General features: G+C 37.7%; 1 protein-coding gene across 1 annotated transcript in view; it reads right to left on the minus strand.

Annotated features, from left to right (window-relative positions):
• Positions 1–19,617, minus strand: part of cdh22 (cadherin 22) — a 290,864-nt gene that overhangs the window by 162,449 nt on the left and 108,798 nt on the right. The window contains exon 3 of the mRNA XM_088607873.1: positions 4,426–6,275. Coding sequence (XP_088463999.1) covers positions 4,426–4,650 — 225 coding nt within the window. The 5' untranslated portion in view covers positions 4,651–6,275. The remainder of the gene's footprint in view (positions 1–4,425; positions 6,276–19,617) is intronic.

Genomic DNA, 19,617 nt, shown 5'->3' on the forward strand with positions numbered 1-19,617 from the left:
AATCAATACACTTTAGGCAGCCTGTCCCTCGGCAAAGGTGTACAATGTACAGAAAAGACAGACACTCTGAAAAAGAACAGAATAGCACACCCCACCCCAGAATACCAGAACTCAGATATTTTCACATTTCACTGAATCAGATCATCGCCTTTGAAAAAGAAATCCAAATTCAATAGGATTATCCTTCACGTTCCATGTCAATGACTTTCAACTCGGCAGGTTGAAGAAGAAAATTCAGCACTCTGTGCTGTAGGAGAGGAACAATGCACTGGACAGAAAGAGCAAAATAATCTGGGAAGAACATGATTTGACCCATTTCCCAATTTTCTAGCCACCTGAAGGACGGGTTGAGAGAATATCAAATAACTTTAGAAAAATACAGTAATGTATATAGTTTATTTCATATAGTACATAAGATCATTTGTGCTGTCCACAGTCATTGGCTTTGGTATTTTCATGGTCCTACCTATCCTTTAAAGCAGCATTTATTTTAAATCTCTCAACAAAGTGCACTGTTAATTCAAAGGCTGGGTTAAATATTCAAGAATAATGTCATATCATGTCATGTCATTTGCCAATCTGCTTTATACGGTGTTGTGGAAAGCCGGTGCCTACCTGGTAAGCAACGAGCGCAAGACAGGGTACACCCTGGACTAGTCCATTGCCGGATAATCAAAGTGCAAGCCAATCATACATGGGGACAATTTGAAGGCTACAGTAAAAGCCAAGGGAGGAAATTTGGCCCAGACACTGGAATAACTCCCTACTCTTATCGAGAAATGCCTGGAGCTCTTTAATGACCCCAGAGAGTCAGGACCTCGGTTTAACGTCTCATCCGAAAGATGCCGCCCATTACAGTATAGTGTCCCCACCACTATACCAGGGCATTAGGACCCACACAGACCGCAGGGTGGGCACCCCCCACTGGTCTCACTAACACCACTTCCAGCAGCAACCATAGCTTCCCAGGAGGTTTCCCTTCCAGGTACTGACCAGGCTCAACCCTGCTTAACTTCAGTGGGTAGCCAGTTGAGAGCTGCAGGGTGATATACTCAAGAATAATATGATTTACATTTACTATACAGAAACACTCCACTTTGAATGGTCACATTTAGTCTCTACATGATGTGGCACCATTGCACATTGTAAGAGAGTGGCAGTTTTAGACAAGATGAAAGCTTTTGTCTGAGCTACTGTACATTCCCCAGGAAGGTGAATGTCTCTCACCTCTAATTAAAGGAAATGGTCCTCTATCACTTGACTAATTAAAGGAAAACAATTGGTCAGATGACATTTAAGAACAGAATGTGGGTCTGATATCTAAGGAAGAAATCAGATCCTCTGGATCAAAGGGAGAAAGGAAGGAAGCAACAAATAGAATTTACAATTGCTAAAGTACAGTAGTTGAATGTTAGAAAAATAGAGGTTATTTGCATTTTGAATATCCTGTGAATAAGTAATTCTATATGCAATAAGAAACTAACTGCTGTCATAATAATTTAACATAATGTGTTACACTGATAATCCATTATCTTTTTGCATTGACTTAAAATTGACTCATCTGTGTGGTAATAAAGTATTAATTTGTGAAGAGTTTCTGTGATGGCAGAATCGAGTTTGATGTACAGTCTTGTCAGACGCCCCTGGCACTTTTAATGTTATTAACCACAAGTCTATCTTGGAGCTACTCCTTGCTGAAAGTTCACCATGTTACTTTTGAATGGCAAATGTAACACTTTACAGTAAAGCATGGTTGTCTTCTGCACTTAATATTAATTTCCCCTGTATGCTCTAATACAGCTTCTACAAGCTTAACCTAACTTCTGATGCTCCTGTAGTCCACCATAATAGGCACTACTGTATGTGATGATCTACTAAAGTACTGTAAGTCTTGGTCCTGTATTATGACAGTTTAGTAAATCTCAGTAAAACACAGTAAAGTATGATCAAGGAAAATTACTGTTAAACCCAAGGGGGTTGGTAGGGGCAAAATAAAAAGGCTGCATAATTGGTATAAAATAATCAGCCGTGGATATGACTGCATACTGTACATCTTGTGACATATCTTAAGTATGAAATATGGAAACTGTTTCCATTGACTGCACAATTGACATTTAACTTATCTATACAGCAGGCCATAATGGTCTAATCTGAGTCTAGGTCTGTTGACCTTTCACCAGGTAATTTATTTTTAAATCTATGCTGCATAAAACACTTAGAATTTATGTCATCTCTTACAGTATGTCAAAATGTAGCACATACAGTATTGTTTTTTGTAATGTACACTTCTACCCAGCACTTAGTTTTGTACTTCTCTGCATATCATCTATCCAATTTTTAACTCACCATATCTTTCACTTCTGTATTTCATTAATTGAGCATCTGCTTTGCATCACGCGCTGTCTAAATGTCTCTACAGCACTGTATAAACACACACACTTCCTGTGGCACTATGTAAATAACTACATTGCTGTGACTGAGAATTTTGCAGATACAACACATTGCATGTTGATAAAAATAGACTAGATGATTGTGGGTCCGAGTTCGTGGTGGGATGTTGGTGTTGTACACTTGAATAATGTCTTGTTTGAAATAATTGTTTGAAAACAATCCAACAAAACAATGAGGGTCATGTTGGTTGTCTTCTATGACTAAGGTTAAGAAACACTAAGGCAGATGTGTGGGGAGAAATAATGACAGGTTTTTTAAAAAATAAACATAAGAAGTACAGTACCTATGACTACAAGAGACACTGGATATCTTATATGATACCTTTTTATCTGGGACCTAGATAAGGTTCATTCTATTTCACTGGAAGCATTTTTCTAACATGACATTTATTTCTTCTACAAATGACAACAAATTGTGACAATTCCTCAATCTTTCTTGTTTTGCTTTCTACATCCAAAACATAACTGCTTCTTTCACAATTTACAAACATAATCTGGTGTGTTTACCTGGCAGGAAACACATTGCAGAACAAAAGACCCTTGACAATGAATTTAGCAAAAACTATAAAACTGTCTGTCTACATCTTAATGTGAACTGTAATGCGTTCATTTTAGTTTCCTATGTTGATGTTTGATTAGTGAATTTACTGCCCACACACCAGTTAAGGGATGTGTTTGCAAGGAAAAAAGCTTTTAAAAATTATCATCACTTTTTTTGTCCTTACAGAGTTCCCAGGGGGTAGTATCAGTATGTGTTTGCAGTTGAACTTGTATCTAACAGCTTAAATTAAATTGAGTGGCTCAGTGCCTGTCTCATTACAAAACCACATCTACACGTTAGGTGCTTCTCCCTTTTAGTAGCCTGAAATCAATGTGTGCCATCTCTATTTGCTGAGCAGCACACTCTGTGATCTCACCCACTCCTCACTTCACCTTAACACTACTGCTGCAATGTATTTATGTGCAATTACTGTATGTATCAAGTGCTCTGCAATTAGTGATGCATTGGAAAGTTTTTTCTTAAAAAAAAAACAAAGAAAATAATTAATTGTGATAATTGCACAAACAAGACCTCAAAATTAACTTGCTGTCCACTGAAATCTGTCTGATTACAGTATACATGTATATTATTGCCATTATCAGTAGCTAGACTTAAACATACAAGTGATGGATTGCATTTTAAAGTAACAATAACAAGTGGCCTTCTTTTCCGTATATTGCAGCTAGAATATTATAAATATTTTCTTGGCAATTATATTTCTGTGATGATTCATAAAATCACATTATAGAACACTCTATAAAAAGGACCTTGTTGTTCTGTATACAGTTTACACACTTACTGTATGAGACATCAATCTAAACCTATGGCAGATTTGTAAACAGGAGATTTCTAAGGCATCAGTAATCAAGAGTGCAGCAGAGAACAATAAAACACTATTGCGACATACTGTATACAGGCAATGCCAACCCAGCACCCAGCTTTTGCTGGTGTGTTTATGTACAATATGGTACTGTACATTTGGACATTTAGGAACAAGCTAGTCCTAGGGAATGAGTAATCAAACATATCACAAAAAATAACAGCTGATAATGTTTGAATCTTGTTTTGTTTCTTAGGTTTGCACCTAGTAGGAATATAGGGATACACAGAACACAAGAAAATAATCCGGGATTCTTCTTTTAATAGTTAATGTTCTAAACCGCATAAAAAATAAGTCTTTCATATTTTTCAAAATGCCTTCTATCAAACACATAACTTTATTTTACATACTGTACCTGTACTGTACCTTTGGTTTATTCCAGTAAAGCTCTTCTGTTTTCTCTATAATCTCACAGGTCATTATCGCTGTGTTTAGTGGCTCAATCATTTTTTTTTTTATGTAACAGAAAAATCAGATATAGTAATTCTTGCAGATGGCATTAAAAAAGTAAGAAGCCCCCTTCTATCCTTTAGAAAAAATAAATGTTATATTACCTTCCCAACATAGAGGGGTTCAGTCCCAGTATATTCCTCCACGACGAAGAATTGGTTCCACACCCATCCCCTTTTTACCCTCTCATGTGACATCAAGCTCATGTCCTCAGCTTTCCCTTGAGGTGCACTAGTCCTTTTGCCCATAGAGAACACAGATCCACAGTGGTCCAAGACTCCCAGAATCAGCAGCACAAAGGAAGTTCCCAATCTCCTGGATGGAGCCATGATGCATCCCTCTCAAATCCTACATGGAGACTGGGAATGTGAATCAAAGAAACTGAAGCTGTGATTCTCCAGCTGCTCACAGTTTCCGCACCAATTAGAAAGTTCAGCTCCAAATCCTTTCAGGGAAACTGAAATAGCGGCCACTCGCAAACCTTTCCTGAAATCAGGACTTCTTTCATTGACTGATGGATTTAGTTAGAATATAACAGTCCCACTTGCACATCATCAAAATAAATTATGGTTCCTCTGCACTGGTTTCACAGATGTAGTCAGGAGATGTGTACTGTTTTACAAACAACGTCAACTGGTATTTATATACAAGGAACAAACTTTGTCATTCTGTAAGTCACCTCTGTGTATTCCAAAATGGGTTCCGAAAGGATCTGAAAAAGGCAAAATCCACTTTCAGGTTTTTTTAAGCTTTTTAATCTTTGGCTGCAATGCCCAACTCCTGTGATGCTTTAAAAAAGGTATTCTTCAATGTTGTGGTCTTTTTTCTGTTTTAAAAAAACAAAGTGTTCAAGAAATGTGTAGACTTTTTTGTTCTTATTGTGTTCATTATATAAACAGACTAGAGCAACACTTGGAAAATGTTTCCAATTTTGAAGATTTTATTTTTCCTTAACCAATCTATAGATACGAAATAAACACTAGAAATATCATAAATGGTAGAGTCTGCATTTAGTAACCCATAAAAGACATTGGAGGTCCTTACAATTCAAAATTAATCAATGCGATTTTAAAAGGCTGGGAAGGGACGTTTAAAATGTTAAAAAATTTAATTAGTAAGTGGGAGTGCTGAATTCAGGAGAATGTGAACATTTGACACTGATTTACAATAGAAACAGCTAAGGATGATGTATGACAACACAATGTTCCTTGACAGGTTCTAGTAGGTCTAAACTTTGACTCCACTCCTCTCCCCATGCTAGGAACACATAGAGACCCACCTAAAAGGAAATCTTTAATTATGGGTATGTATATATTTTCTTATTTTATGCTATGGGTCAAGTTATCCCAGGAATGTTATGTCAGCAAAGAATTGCAGAGAGTTTTAGCTTTTCTACTATGTGATGTTCAAAGAAGACAAACGTTTATTTTAAAGAACCAGAACTATCAGATCAGCATTTCCTTTGACCATGTTAATGTCAATAAAAAGTGGTCATGTGTAGGACCAAGCAATCACAGTGGGAGGTTAACAATGTGGTCAGTATATTCTGTTGAAACTAGATTCGGAGATATCCTCTGGCATCCCCTTGAAATGTTTCAGAACCAATCCAACCAGGACAATTCACAATGCCTATGCAAGAACACATAGACATTTTTTTACTATTGTATTAACCCCTATCTTTCTGGAGGGAAATGCAGGTAATAATACTGCTGGGATAATGGGCTTTTTGAAGGCTTCTTTGAGAATTGGCCAAAGACTCCTGAAGACAGCAGTACAGAAAATGGATTATATCCCTCTTCAGTTCCCAATTGATTTGAGTTCTCCTGCTCATGGATGATTTTCTTGTCCTTTGTCCGTCTCTCCAGGTATTTCAGAGCTGAACTGGCTTGAAGGTGGTCTTGTCCATTATATCTTGGGAGGAACAATCCAAAGGAAACATCTTCTTATTCCTCACCTGGTGAAGAAGGAAAATTATGCAATTATTAAGTCAGGGTTCCTGAAAGACTTTCTGAAACACCTGTATTTTCTCTTAGATATTTTCAGTCCTACAAATGTACTTGTGCATCTCTCATTTCTGAATAAATAGTTCCCTATTCTTCTCCATTCTTCTTCCTATTCTTCTCCCTATTCTATAAGTACTATTAGAATTTCTAATAAGGAAAAAATAATAAAAAATGTAGGGTGTTGCAAGAAAGCTTTAAGAAAAACTGCTTAATTACTGACTCCACAGTCCCTGCTTTATCATTACAATTATACAAATCTGAGCATTGAATACAAACTCAAAATGCAATCAAATAAAATATATGCAAAAATAATAATTTGGGGCAGTATTTTGCAGATTTAAGTACACAGTTAATATCACAATTAAGATACTCTGTGAAAAATCTTTATTTATAGGTCATGAGTCAATCTTTCACGGTGTTTATTAAATCTTATATTCCAAAGTGATTCAGATTCACAATGCAGAACCACTGTATTTTCTTTACAGCTTCCATAATATCTGAGCTAAAGATAATCAATCTGATTTAAAGTACAGGGCATACTAATGACCTAGCAGTGTGTACTGTCACGGTTCTTAATTTGATATAGCTCTATGAAGAAGGATACAACAAAATTAAAGCTTTAGTTTCCAGCTGCTTTCCATCTGTGATAAGCAGTGTTACAAATTAATTTCAGTTCTATGAGAATAAATGCAAGCTCTCCCACGCAATGTATAACACATGGAAGCCTACTCATCTCTCACATGGCTGCAAGAGTTATCTCCTTAAGCTTTCCCATAAGGTACACTGGCTTTGAAAATGCCAGACAATCGTCATTCAAAGTGTAGTCAGTGGTATCAAACAAGGTTAATAATAATTCCTTGCATTGATAGTGCTTTTTTCACTCTTTGTGTGTGAGAGAGAGAGAGCTTATTGCAATAAGAGCTTTGGTTCCAGCCTACACAGCATATTCTCTGTGATCGGTGCTAATTGAGTAACATTCCCTCTATTGTCAATACATATTATAGCCCACCAGCTTGGCTTGTCAGGAGGGGACAGAAGAAAAAGAAAGCGCCTGAGTCAAATTAAGGAACCCTGACCGTCACAGAAATTCAATAAAGAAATACATCTCTATAAACGTTTACCAGGAAAGGCTTTTACTCTGTACTTATTCTAATTAAAATGGTGAGACAATTCCATCAGCATTAGCATTCAGCCTCTGGTAATATCTTTAAAGCCAAGGTAGCTAGGCTGTTGGGTTTATTTCTGTAATTTCATTGCCATCACTTGGATTTTCACAGCGGATTCACACCAGTTGCGGGATTACAGCAAAGTCAATGTAACTTACTTCTGCCTGACTGTAAACTGTGGACTTTGTTGTGTTTGTGGATTGTTTATATTCTGAGTTGAGGGAAGGGGGTAGGGATATCTCACACATAAGAGTCAGGTACTGTATAAGTATCATCCCAGGTGTTGTCACATACATTGAGCGTCCCTTGTTAATGGCAGTATCATACTAGGCAGAGTGCCATGGAGATTTTAGAATTTTTCTACTATGGTTTCTGTGTATTACATGCAAACATACTGTACTATGCTTAGCATGTGTTATTCTGTACTATGGTATTACCATGATTTCATTAGGTGTTACACCAGATACCAAACTGAAACCACTGATTTACTATAGTAATTGTTCTATCCTGTGGTGCATAACATATTTAACCACAGCAAGTCATTGTTTTACAATAGTCTGATGAAATGCTGCCCAGTGAAAAGCTACTTTAAGGGCTACTGAAAGCAAGATAAACTAGAGAAAAAATGAAACATGAACTAGAGTTACAGTGCATTTGTTTGTAAATGTGGTAGTAGGACTGGGTATCAAGTGTATTTTTTTATTTTCCTATTTTTAGAACATTCCTGTACACACTTTGTAACAGTCACACAGCTAAAATCATAGGGAGGGGATGCTTGCCACTGGATGGCAATACTTTGGTAGCACAGCTGGGCCACTGCTTTCAGCTTATGTTTGTTCAAATGAACTTAAAAACACCTCAATATACCGACTTGAAGAAAATTGCTGTGTGTAGTAGGACTAAGGGGCCCTTAACTGATAAAGGAGATATTTGTGAGAATAGAAAATCATTTCCCATCAAATGGGAAAGGGAAAATAAATACATGCAATACAACACCAGTCCTGACAAGATAATCGTTGTGTCCTGCTGGCAGATAATTGGGCTTGATTCAAGTTAAATGCTCTGTATTTCTTTCCTTCTGTTTTCAGAAGGAGATTTTCAAAGAAAATGGGAAAGACTGTTTCATTGTTTTTGGTTCCTTCTATTTGGAGACGTTTTTTTTTTCTGAAAGTGTTCAGTAAGTAGAAGTAGCTCCTCCACTGAAAACAATAATTTGACAGAGGAGCGAGAGTAAGACAATGCACTGAACATCTGTCATGAAAGAAAAAAATACATCCATGCTGTAAAGACATAAAAACAGAGAGGTGCTTTTCCGTAACATAAACAAAAGCTTATTTCAGTAGTTCAATTAGATCCTAATAATTGCGACACAGACCAAATATGTATGAAGTATTTGGCATGGGTTGCCTAGCCGAGGTAATGGCAGCCTATCTGGGATAATAAAAGAGAGAAACCTGGGTTTGAGACTTACAGTACAGGATATACTGTACAGTACAGTATACTGTACTGTCACACCCTCTACAGCCAGAGGGCGCTCCTACTCAGTCCTGTCCCTAGTTTCCCTGTGCTTTGCTTGTCCTTCCGGCGTGTCTTTGTTTGGGGCTACAGTATACATTTCCGGGTCACCCTTTCCTCCTCGCTCAGCATTGAGGGATCGGATGTCTTGAGACCTGCCAAGAACCAGGTCGTCTCCTCCACGGCCTGAGGACATAGGTTTCTACCCGACATCATCTGACCTCCTAAGCCCGGGCTAAACCCCGTTTTGCCGCTACACATAGGGTCTTTTTTCCTTTCCTGCCATTCCAAGGCTAGCCCTTTCCGACATCCGTGACATCCCTGACATCCAGTATACAATATAGGCAAGCGGAAGAGTGTGAGATTAGGATCTAACCTTCCTCTCACACAAATGTGAGATAAAAAAGACATTAATTAATACTTGCTTTAATATATATATATAACTCTATTAATCTGGAGACAAGCATAAAGACAGAAAAATAGTGAGCAAAGTAAGCTGTTGACTTAGTCTGAGTGCCCCTAGTCTCTAGTCTCTAGTCCAGTGAATCAGGTTCAAATCCTGATTGAAAAGGTGCTTTTACCCCGATACTTACTGGCTCCAAAATTGTTCTCTGAAATATGAATGGATGTTTTCCAGGTCATTAAATGAGAAAACATTCTCAATTGATGTACTTGTTTAATTGAATAAAAAATAAATAAAACAATATTGTGTAATAGGTCCAAAGGCACAAGCTTACTTTAAAAAAGGTGACTTCTTATCTGATACTAGATATACAAAAATATCAACAGCAACTCTTTTTCAGGATTGCCAGTGGATGTCTGGCACAGGGAGAACTACCAGGCTGCCACTGTTCATAAAAGACCTCTGAAGTTCAGTACAATATATTAAAACAACTTTTTTCAAGCTGAAAGTCATTTCTCTGTGGCCATGGGAACAGAAATACACAAAAATAACAAATCTCGTTACAGCTGCAATAGCCAGTGACTTTTTAGTGCTTTTTTTTTCATTTTAAATTGCACTAACGATCACACTGCTCTTCGTAATAACACCCCGGTGGCACATGCAATCACCACTGAACTAGGCACCACTGAGTCTGCAAATTCTGTGCCTGCGGAAATGGTAGGTCCCATTAACGTCATACAGAGAAATGGAATGTCTGGAGACTGGCATTCAGAGGGCTGTATTGGATTTGGTCAACACTTTAATAAAACCATGGCAAGGACATCAGTGTCCCCGGCATAGGCAAGCTACCGCGAACTGATAAACATTATGGAGAGGATGTGAAGTGTACAAACATGATGTAGAAAAAAGTGTATGTGCTCTGCTACTGTATCCAGAAGCATTAATAAAACCGGGACAATTTCATAGTGTACTGAGGGGTTCGTTTCAGCTGTTTTGCAAGTTGAGCAGTGCTGAAACAAGTTACAATAATATTTGTAGACAAATACTTAATATCAAGGACACAGATTCCAACAAATATTCTTATGACGTAGCTCTGTACTTTGAGTTTAATTTATTTTTTTAGACTGTAGGGGAGCATGCTAGCATATTGGTTACCAGTGCTGCTTTGCAGTTGCCCTTGCTTCAGTTCTAGACTTGGGGTGTTATCTGTGTGAAAATTATTCTTATTCCCTGTGTTCATGGGGGTTTCCTCTGAGGGATCTGGTTTCCTCTTACAGTCCAAAACCAAACTGGAATGTTAGTAGGGTTCTCAGAAAAGTGGCCCTATTGTGTGTTTGTGTCTGTGTGTGTCTGCGCTGCAGTGGACAGGATGTAGCCTGCATTGCGCCTGTTGCTTGCCAGGATTGTTCTGGCTCCTGTGTGACCCTGAATTGAAAGACGTGATTAGAAAATGGATGATGGACTGTAGAATTGGAGTCAGTCATTATGTTGTTCAATGGGGGATTTTTCTTAAGTTTGCTGTGGTTTTAAAAAACACACGCCAGAATCAAACCAGACAAACCAGGAAAGGTACTATAGGTTTCCCACATGTGCTGGAAAATTGAGGAATCCTCAAAACTAGCACATTTTCCAAAAATAAACAAAAAGGGAAAAGTCATTGAGAATAAGGAGAAGATCTATTGACAGAGGTGTACATTACGTGCTCTCTCATAGCTGATAAAAGCTGTTCAGTATTTCCATTGAATAAACTGTTTACATTTTTGATTTGGAGATTGTCAAGGAAAAGCCTTGGAAAATGTAAATGGAAATTGACATTTTACCCTGACTTACAGCATTAATTTATCTAAGAAACAGAGAGCATTGTACTTACAGTACAGTATCTCAACCTGTGGTGTCAGCCAGTGAAGACCCGACTACTTCAGCAGACAAAGTGAGGGGTCAGGTGTGTTACGATGCAGCCAGGTAATATAATTGATGCTGTAAGGGTGAGTGGAGTGTTACAAAGCAGTCAGGTGTAGTAATTGATGTTGTAAGGGTGAATGCTTTTCAGTAAGCAGACGGCCAGCTCAGTGAGGCCACAAATGCCATCCCAGTGTGGAGACCAGTTGATGAATTGCATGAAGGAGCGCTAATTGGATAAAAGTATTAATCAATTAATGCAGTTCATCACTACGGCAACCCCTACTCTTAAAATGAGTGCTGGGAAGAGGGATAGAGATTAAAGAAGCCCAATGGGGGAGATGATTTATTGCCGTTTGTTGGGCTTACCGAAGGATACAAAAACACATTTACTGTATCCGCGACGTCACAACTTCAAGGCTAAGAGATTACATTTCCAGCAGTGCTTGTTGTCAGAGAAGAGTAATTACAAAAGCTGGCCCTCTGAAAAAAACACACTTCAGGCCATTGGTTATTTAACCTGCTGTGCCCGTACAAGCTGTACGACAGGCGTAGAAACTGGCATTGGTCCTGAAAGCAATTTGGGTTTTCACAGCTAATGCTCTTCCTAATTAGACAGATACTGTGGGTCTTGGCAACCCCCTTTCCTAATAATGTGCTTAAAGAACGGACCAAGGATCACTGAGATTCCAAGAGCAGGAAACCTTGGCGTTTCTCTGGCATCAGAAGTAATTTTTGTTTAAGCTTCATTCTTTACTTTATTTCAGCAATCTCCAAGAACATTAAAATGAACGTTAAAACAATACAAAGTGAGCATGCAATGGCCCATCGTGCCTACTTGGTTGGTAGCAGTTCATTAACCTGAGGATCTTATCCAATTGTTTGTTGAAGGATCTCAAGACATCTGCTTCAACAACATGGCATGGTATTTTGTTCCAGACCCCACATACCTTTCCCATTTTCAATGCTAAATGCATATACTGTACTAAATACTACCAAGAAATGACTCCAACATACTGTAATTTAGGTCTTTTAGTGTGTCAATATAGCACATTTCTTAAAGCACAACAATGTATCACGTTTCTCATCTCTGGACTGACTCCAAATCAGTAATTTGTTTTTATTAAATGTTGACCAGAACTTCTTTTTTAAAAGATAAAGATCCAAGAAGAGAGAATGAAGAAAGGTTCAGAACCTAATGTATAGCAATTCCTAAAGTTTTCAGAAGAACTGAAAAATTACCTATTTTGTCAGAGCAAGAAGTACTCACAAGATTAAGAACGAGCAAAAATACAGAGTAAGATAAAGTACCGACTCTGTCTTCTGAATCTTTCATTTTCAGGTCTCCCAGCCTGAAAGGTAAAGATTTACATAGAGAAGCCTGCATTTAAAATGAAGAAATCATAAACAGCATAAATATTCTGAAAAAAAATTCAGATTGTGAACTCATTGTGAATTGTCCTGAAACCTAGTCTGCAGCCTCACCAGCGTCACCTCACTCATTTTTTTCTGAAAATGAAGGTGCATTTTTATGGTCCATGAATTTTATGAAATACATTTCATAGCACATACATTTTGTGGATTTTTTATGAACTTGAAAATAGCAAAACCTTTGTAATTTTTTTAATGCTCTGACAAAACAATTGCTTCTAAACATTCTGCCTTCTACACTCCTATGAATGCCTCAATCTCTGTTCCTTCTTTTACAATCAGTGCTCCCTATCTAGGGCATCACTTCATTCAGTTAGAGTCCATCCTAAGAGATGAACTTGTATTTGAAATGAACTTACCTTATGCTTATATTGCTAATGGTTTCCATAGCACAATGGGCACGCATCTTAGTGAACACCACCTTATTTATCCATATACTGTAAGATATTTGTTATGGAATGGTGCCAACATGTTTCTTATACTGTACCTACGTTTAGGAACCTTTATTGAAGGCCCTTCTGAAATTGCTAAAATGTTACATGCTACTGTACAGCCAAGTTTAAAATAGATTAGCTGATGTACAACATTTTCAGAGGAAAAAAAAAGTATTATTTCTGACTGCATCCCAGTCAAGATTACCATCCAGCTTGTAATGCATATAAAGGCAATGGAGAGGGGCCTAATTTTAGTCAAGAAAAGAAATAGTAATCCACAAAGTAAACATCTTCACTATGTTTACAACAACAAAACATTAAAATTTTATTCATGAAAACCAATAATAGCTCTAGATGTAAAATAAGCTAAACTAAAAGCCTAGGACGTGGGCTCCACATCACAAAATTCTAACCTGGCAGTAGAAAAATACATTTTAATACATCTGAAAGAACAAAAATAGTTTTCTAGTCCCAGGAGAGAAGCAGCAAGAGAAAGAATGGTACAGAGAGAGAAAGAGAGGGACAGAGGGAAAAATACAAAGGGGGAGGAGGGTGAGAGGACAATGAATATTTAATCTAAGAATATAAAATGCAAAGATATTTTTCCTTTCCTGTCACCCACACAGAACAGAATAAATAACACATTTATCAACAGAGACTTAACTGGGCTTAACGAGTACTGTATGAGCAATTCATTTAGCCAATTCACGACAAGTTTCTTCAGTAATTTGAATGTTTTTTCAAAATATTTGTGATATTTATGTGGTTTTCATTTTAAAGACAGATTTAAAATCTTTACAGTGTACACTGACAGCAAGGCATCCGGGCTAAGAAAGCAAACCAGAATCAGTTTTAAATTGCACACTACACATTATGGTACAACTTCTGCAATTCTAATTCATTTTAAACTTTTCCACTACTTTACCAAGTACCTGAATCACTCACTTTAGCAATGTTGTAGGTTTCACTGCACCTTAACCAATTTAATTACTGGCGTAACTGGGTAAACAGAATATTTTGTCAAAGCTGATTCTGCCAGATACGAATTTAAATAAAAATATTGTCTCGGTAAGATGTTTTTAAACCTGAGCGGAGGTGTTTTTCCAGTTAATTAGGGTTGAGGGTTTGGTTAAAACAAATGTCTGTATATACCGTATAGGAACTCAGGTTGACACATTTGTCTTTTTTGAAAGGGTGGGAAGATATATACAGTAAGTCTAGTCCTCTTGTCTGTGAAAGAATACCATAAAGATTTTAATTATTTACCTGCCTCACATTACTACAACAATTTGATGTCGCAGCTCTGAAAAAGACAAATCAGAATCCATCTGTTATTAAATCATGAAAAGTTACAGGCACATGTGAGAAGAAAAGGTGTGAAGAAAATAAAGTGATTTATTAAATGGCCTTTGCTGTTTCTCTTTTGCCGACCAAGGTCAGTATTATATTGCCAAATGTACTGCTTCAGTTGTTTTTCTTAAAAAAGACTTTCTGCATTGTACAGCATGGTAGCACAGTGGTTAGCATTACTATCTTGCAGTACAAGGGCCCTGGGTTTAATTCCTGGGCTGCTACCTGTATGGAGTGTCATGTTCTCCTGATGTTCACGTGGGTTTCTCTCAAAGACCAAAGACATATTGGTAAGTTAATTTGCCTCTGAGAAAATGTACACTGTTGTGAATGTGTGTGTGTTTGAGTCAGTGTGTGCCCGGCGATGGACGGGTGTCCCATGCAGGGTGTATCCTGCCTTACATCTGTTAGTTGTCAGAGACTCCAGCTCTCCTGTGACCCTGTGTTGGATACAGTGCTTAGGAAATTGATGGATAGGGTTTCAATTTGAAGATTTCAATAAAATAACATGTGTATCTCTCACTTTTAGGCATTACTGCTTTAAAGACAGAGCCTCCACTTCTCGTAGCAGAATGCAGACCACAATGATGATTAGACAGAGCTACTTGGCGTGGTGTCAATTAGCACTGCTCTGCATGTCAGGTGCCTGGCCAGTTAATACAGCTGTAAGGCATTCTCCCCTCACCAATTGCTATTGGCAGGCCAAGCACAGCCATTCGTGCCCTATTAGGTCAGGAATTGATTATAAAACTTGGCTGCTACTTCTAATTAGTCACCAATCCATTCACAATGTCTGACAGCTTGCAGAAAACAAATGACTTTAGCCTGTTTCCCTAAAATTGATAGGCTCAGGCCAAAACAATCAAACTCTCTCCCTGTGTAAAATTGTTCTTTTTCCCTTTCATCTTACAATCTCTGAGGAATGTATTGCTTCTTTATACACTCCTTCCACACCAACCCCAAAACACCCAAACTTCCTATTTCTGTAGTCTACATTATACAGAAGATTGGGGTTATACTTTCATGGATTAAAATGGAAACAAAGAATAAAAACTAATACTCTGTCCACAGAGAGAGGCTGTGTGCTGCAAGGTCCCACCTGGAAGAACTATATAATATACAAGTGAATATAAGCAGACAGGATTAAGAGAATAAAGAGAAATAGCCAGAAAAAATGGCAGAAATGACCTTCAAAGTATATATATATATGTTCCAATAGAGTTGTATACACAATTCCAGTACTGGAGGCTCACAGCCCTGCAGTTTGTAGAGGATTCTTTATACTGTATCTCCAGTGCCTAAAGAACTGATTAGATACAAATTAGATACAAAAGGTAACTAAGAGCTTTGATGGAATTAAAGCTTGCAGGTACCACAGCCCTCTTGGATTGGAGTTGTGCACAACTAAGCTACTGTTATGGTGGCATAAATAAAATAAAGGGGGCAGTATAAGATGCTGAAAGCTGGCTTTGTGAGAAATTCACCATCTTGGCTCAAAACTCAAGCCTGGTGGTGTGATCTATTAGTTAAGATGGCCATCTGTTAATTGGGAAATCCTACAGAATGGGAAATGGCTAGTCTGGGTAATTAGCATTCAAAGTGAGTGAGATTTCACGTGAGGGAAAGAAGCAGTAAGGATAGACTCAGTGTGGAATTAGCCACTCCTATGGGCTGATTAAGAGGCTTATAGGACCAGGTGGGAGTAAAAAGGTTTCTGTCAGCGTTTATGCTAAAGCTGGGAAAGAGGAAAGTTGTGGCGATTTGAGTGCTGGTGTTTGTCATAGACTGCCAGGACTCTATATAGGGCAGTATCGGTTTGAATTGTTGACATTGGTGTCTAATAAGTAGATTTTTATACATTTCCACAGGTTACATTCTGAATTAGGAAACTGACACTTTCTAAATTAAACACTGTTAAAGATCCCATCCCATCTTATTACCATCATACTTTAACTGAATATACTGTCAAATTACTAATTACTTTCTTACTGTAAACTCTTATACTGTAAGTCACCTTGGATATATGAATTGACATAAATAACTAAAAGTCTATATATGGGTTACATTTGACTGGCATATCATTTGTATGCAAGTTCCAGATGCAAAAAAAATGAAAGTCATCTGAGGTATGGGTCATAAAATATATCAAAGTCAAGTTCAGCTATCTACAGGATGAGATGACAAGCAAAGAAATGAGTGAATATCTGGAAGATTCTGGTCTTTAAGACCATTTAGACAATGCCCCTGGAGCAGCTGGGGTTAAGGGCCTTGCTCAGGGGCCCAATGCAGTAGGATTTCTCTGCTGGCTGCAGGTTTTGAACCAGCAACCTTCCAGCCACAGGCGCAGACCCACAGAGCCACAGAGCCACCACTCCGCCCCCTTATACAGGACTTTCAGAAACCAGAATCAGTTGAACATGGTTTGCACAAGAGCATTAGTCTCATTAGTCATATGACTACAATACTTCACCAGATATTTATATTGATAGCACAACTGGTAATCAAATGGGGAGAGAGCAACTTTATAGATGATAAGGGGACAAAGAATTGGAAAAATGTACCAAGAAATCTTTCAGAAGGAGTTGTGTAAGTACAAGATCTCCATGTCCGTTTTACTGACCATACAAAGATGTTTGACAAGAATCAGTACAATTCAATTTTAAAAAACTCTTGAAAGCCTTGAGATGGGAGAGATCTACGAGTTAATTACTTATACTGGGATTAAACAGCAGAAATCAGATGAGTACTTTTTCTAATCTCAACCCACTCCTTCAATAAAGGTTAGCTGAGATCACATCACTTGTGAATGTGATGGGGGCAGTGGTGTATTGGATTTTCATGTTCAGCTACTCAGTAATTACAGTAGTCAGATAAGCAACAGCATCATATGGTGTTGGCACTACTATCATGACTACTACAGAGCTGCTGAAATAAGTATTAACACCTTGCCTTAAATTATCCATTACAAATCTCAGCTGCTGTGCACAATGATTAATGAATATTCAAACACAGAAGGGATATCACATACTTTAATAAACAATAGTAATACAGTACTTAAATATAGGTATACGATTTACAGTATTTAGAGTGTCAGTATTTATTTCTGGGACTGTATGTAGAGTCTCAGTGGTGTGTCTTGTGACCCCTAGCTTTTTATTTCACTAGTGCTGATTAATAAGCTGTCTCTCTTCCTGACAACCTGAAAGAGCCACTACAGAATAGTAAAACTCCATGGATAGAAAGAAGAGTTCAAAAGCGCCATTTTAAAGTGAGCTTATCACAGCAGTCAAGTCTTCTTCAATGGCTTTTATAAAGCTTTTTCTTTGAACAACGGATACTGAAGCTGCTTAGGCTTCGAAGTCAAGGCTCATCCTTAACACAGTTTTTCTTTTCTTTTTATACTTTTTGCTAAAGATGTAGACAAACTCTTTGTGCATTTTTAAAAAACAGAAAGGGGAAACTATGACCTCTAAAAAGATTTCTCCAATGCATCTTTCACTGAATTGGTTCAATTTCAAGCTTTTACTGTACTTTCATATTGACATGCACAAACATTTTTGTTTGTTGTTCTTGATTAAAACTCTCCAGTGATATTTTGTGAGAATCCCAGTAGTATTCTTCACTTTTTAAAAAAAAACATTTGCAAAGGATGAGCAAACATTTGTTTGTAAGCATAGTTTAATGATTTGGTGGTTTACACTGGTTTATATTCATTCATTGATATTTTGCTTGAATGGCATTATTTTTTTTAAACCTGGTTTAGCTAATATTTATTTCCCCCTTATTTGGAACATTCTATAGAACAGAGAATAATGGGTTTTGAAAATATGACAAAATTGGTTTTGCTTACAATTACAATTATAAAACATTTAGAATCCCCCGGACTCTATGACAAGTAAAGACAATTGTCGGTTTGAAGAGCTTGAGACAGGATTCCTTTCCATGGGCAGAACTAAAAGTTGAAAACTAGAGGAATATGAATTTCATTCCAACACATAGCGGCCCTTAACACAATCTCAACAAATGAAAGAAATCCTCCTGGAGGAATAGGATGGAATTAGGCTGCAAACGTTTCTAAACCTTGTGGTCTATAACACATGCTCTACAACTCCCTCTCACTTTACCTTTTGTAGATATTTTCTTCCTGGGATAAAAGTAACATTTCACCTGTCTCTAGAAAATCTAAAGGAATTGGATCTGAAAATCCTGCACATATCCTTGAAGATTCCAACATTAATCACAAAGTGAATACACAGTAAATTTTATAATAGGAAAAACTAAAGATGTCCTAAAGGAGACATCTGAAATTGTTGCAGGCATGTGTAACTGCATGTATTTTGTCTTACAAATACTGCCAGGTATTTGGGTTGGATGCCAGATAGAAGGAACACAGGGTACCACTGCACAATATGATATTGTAAATGAAGAGCCAAACTGTACGGAGTGCAACATCATTTCCAATTCTAAATGTGACTATTTTTGAGCAAATTGAAGAAATGAAGTCTCAATTAGGTGGAGGATGTAATGAGAAATGACATGTACATTGTCAGTCTCTTTCTGAAATTGTTAGCTAATTATACTAATTGCAGCTTCTCCCTGCTATCCTTCGCTCTGTGACAACCCCAAAGCACAGGCCCTGTTGGAGTCAGCCTTTAATCACCTGCCCACAGCAGTGCCCTGCGACAGGACATGACTCCTGGCACCCACCCTCACCCAGAACTGCCCACTAGACTGAAGCTCCTAGGCTCGTCTGTGTACGACTCAATCACTCACAGCTTGCTGGCATCAGCTCTCAACCCCTGCTGTCAATCAGGGCAGCAGTGCAAGAGCCAACTCACGGTCAACCCAAGGGGAAAGGCACACAATTTCGTAACGTACAGTATAGTACAGTATGCACTGTCTCTTGTAGGTATAATACAGTAACTGCAGCAAACAATGAAACAACAAAAACAGTACCATTCCATATGCATTTACTGTTCATTGATTCTATTTTCATTTATGAAAAAGAAATCTGTGAAAATTGAAAATAAAACATGCATTTGGGTGGCAGAAACCTTTATCCAGGTCAACATATAATGTTTAAAAAATGTCACAA

This window comes from Lepisosteus platostomus, chromosome 15, assembly GCF_059453375.1.
Source record: "Lepisosteus platostomus isolate fLepPlt1 chromosome 15, fLepPlt1.hap1, whole genome shotgun sequence".
NCBI classification, from domain to species: Eukaryota; Metazoa; Chordata; class Actinopteri; order Semionotiformes; family Lepisosteidae; genus Lepisosteus; species Lepisosteus platostomus.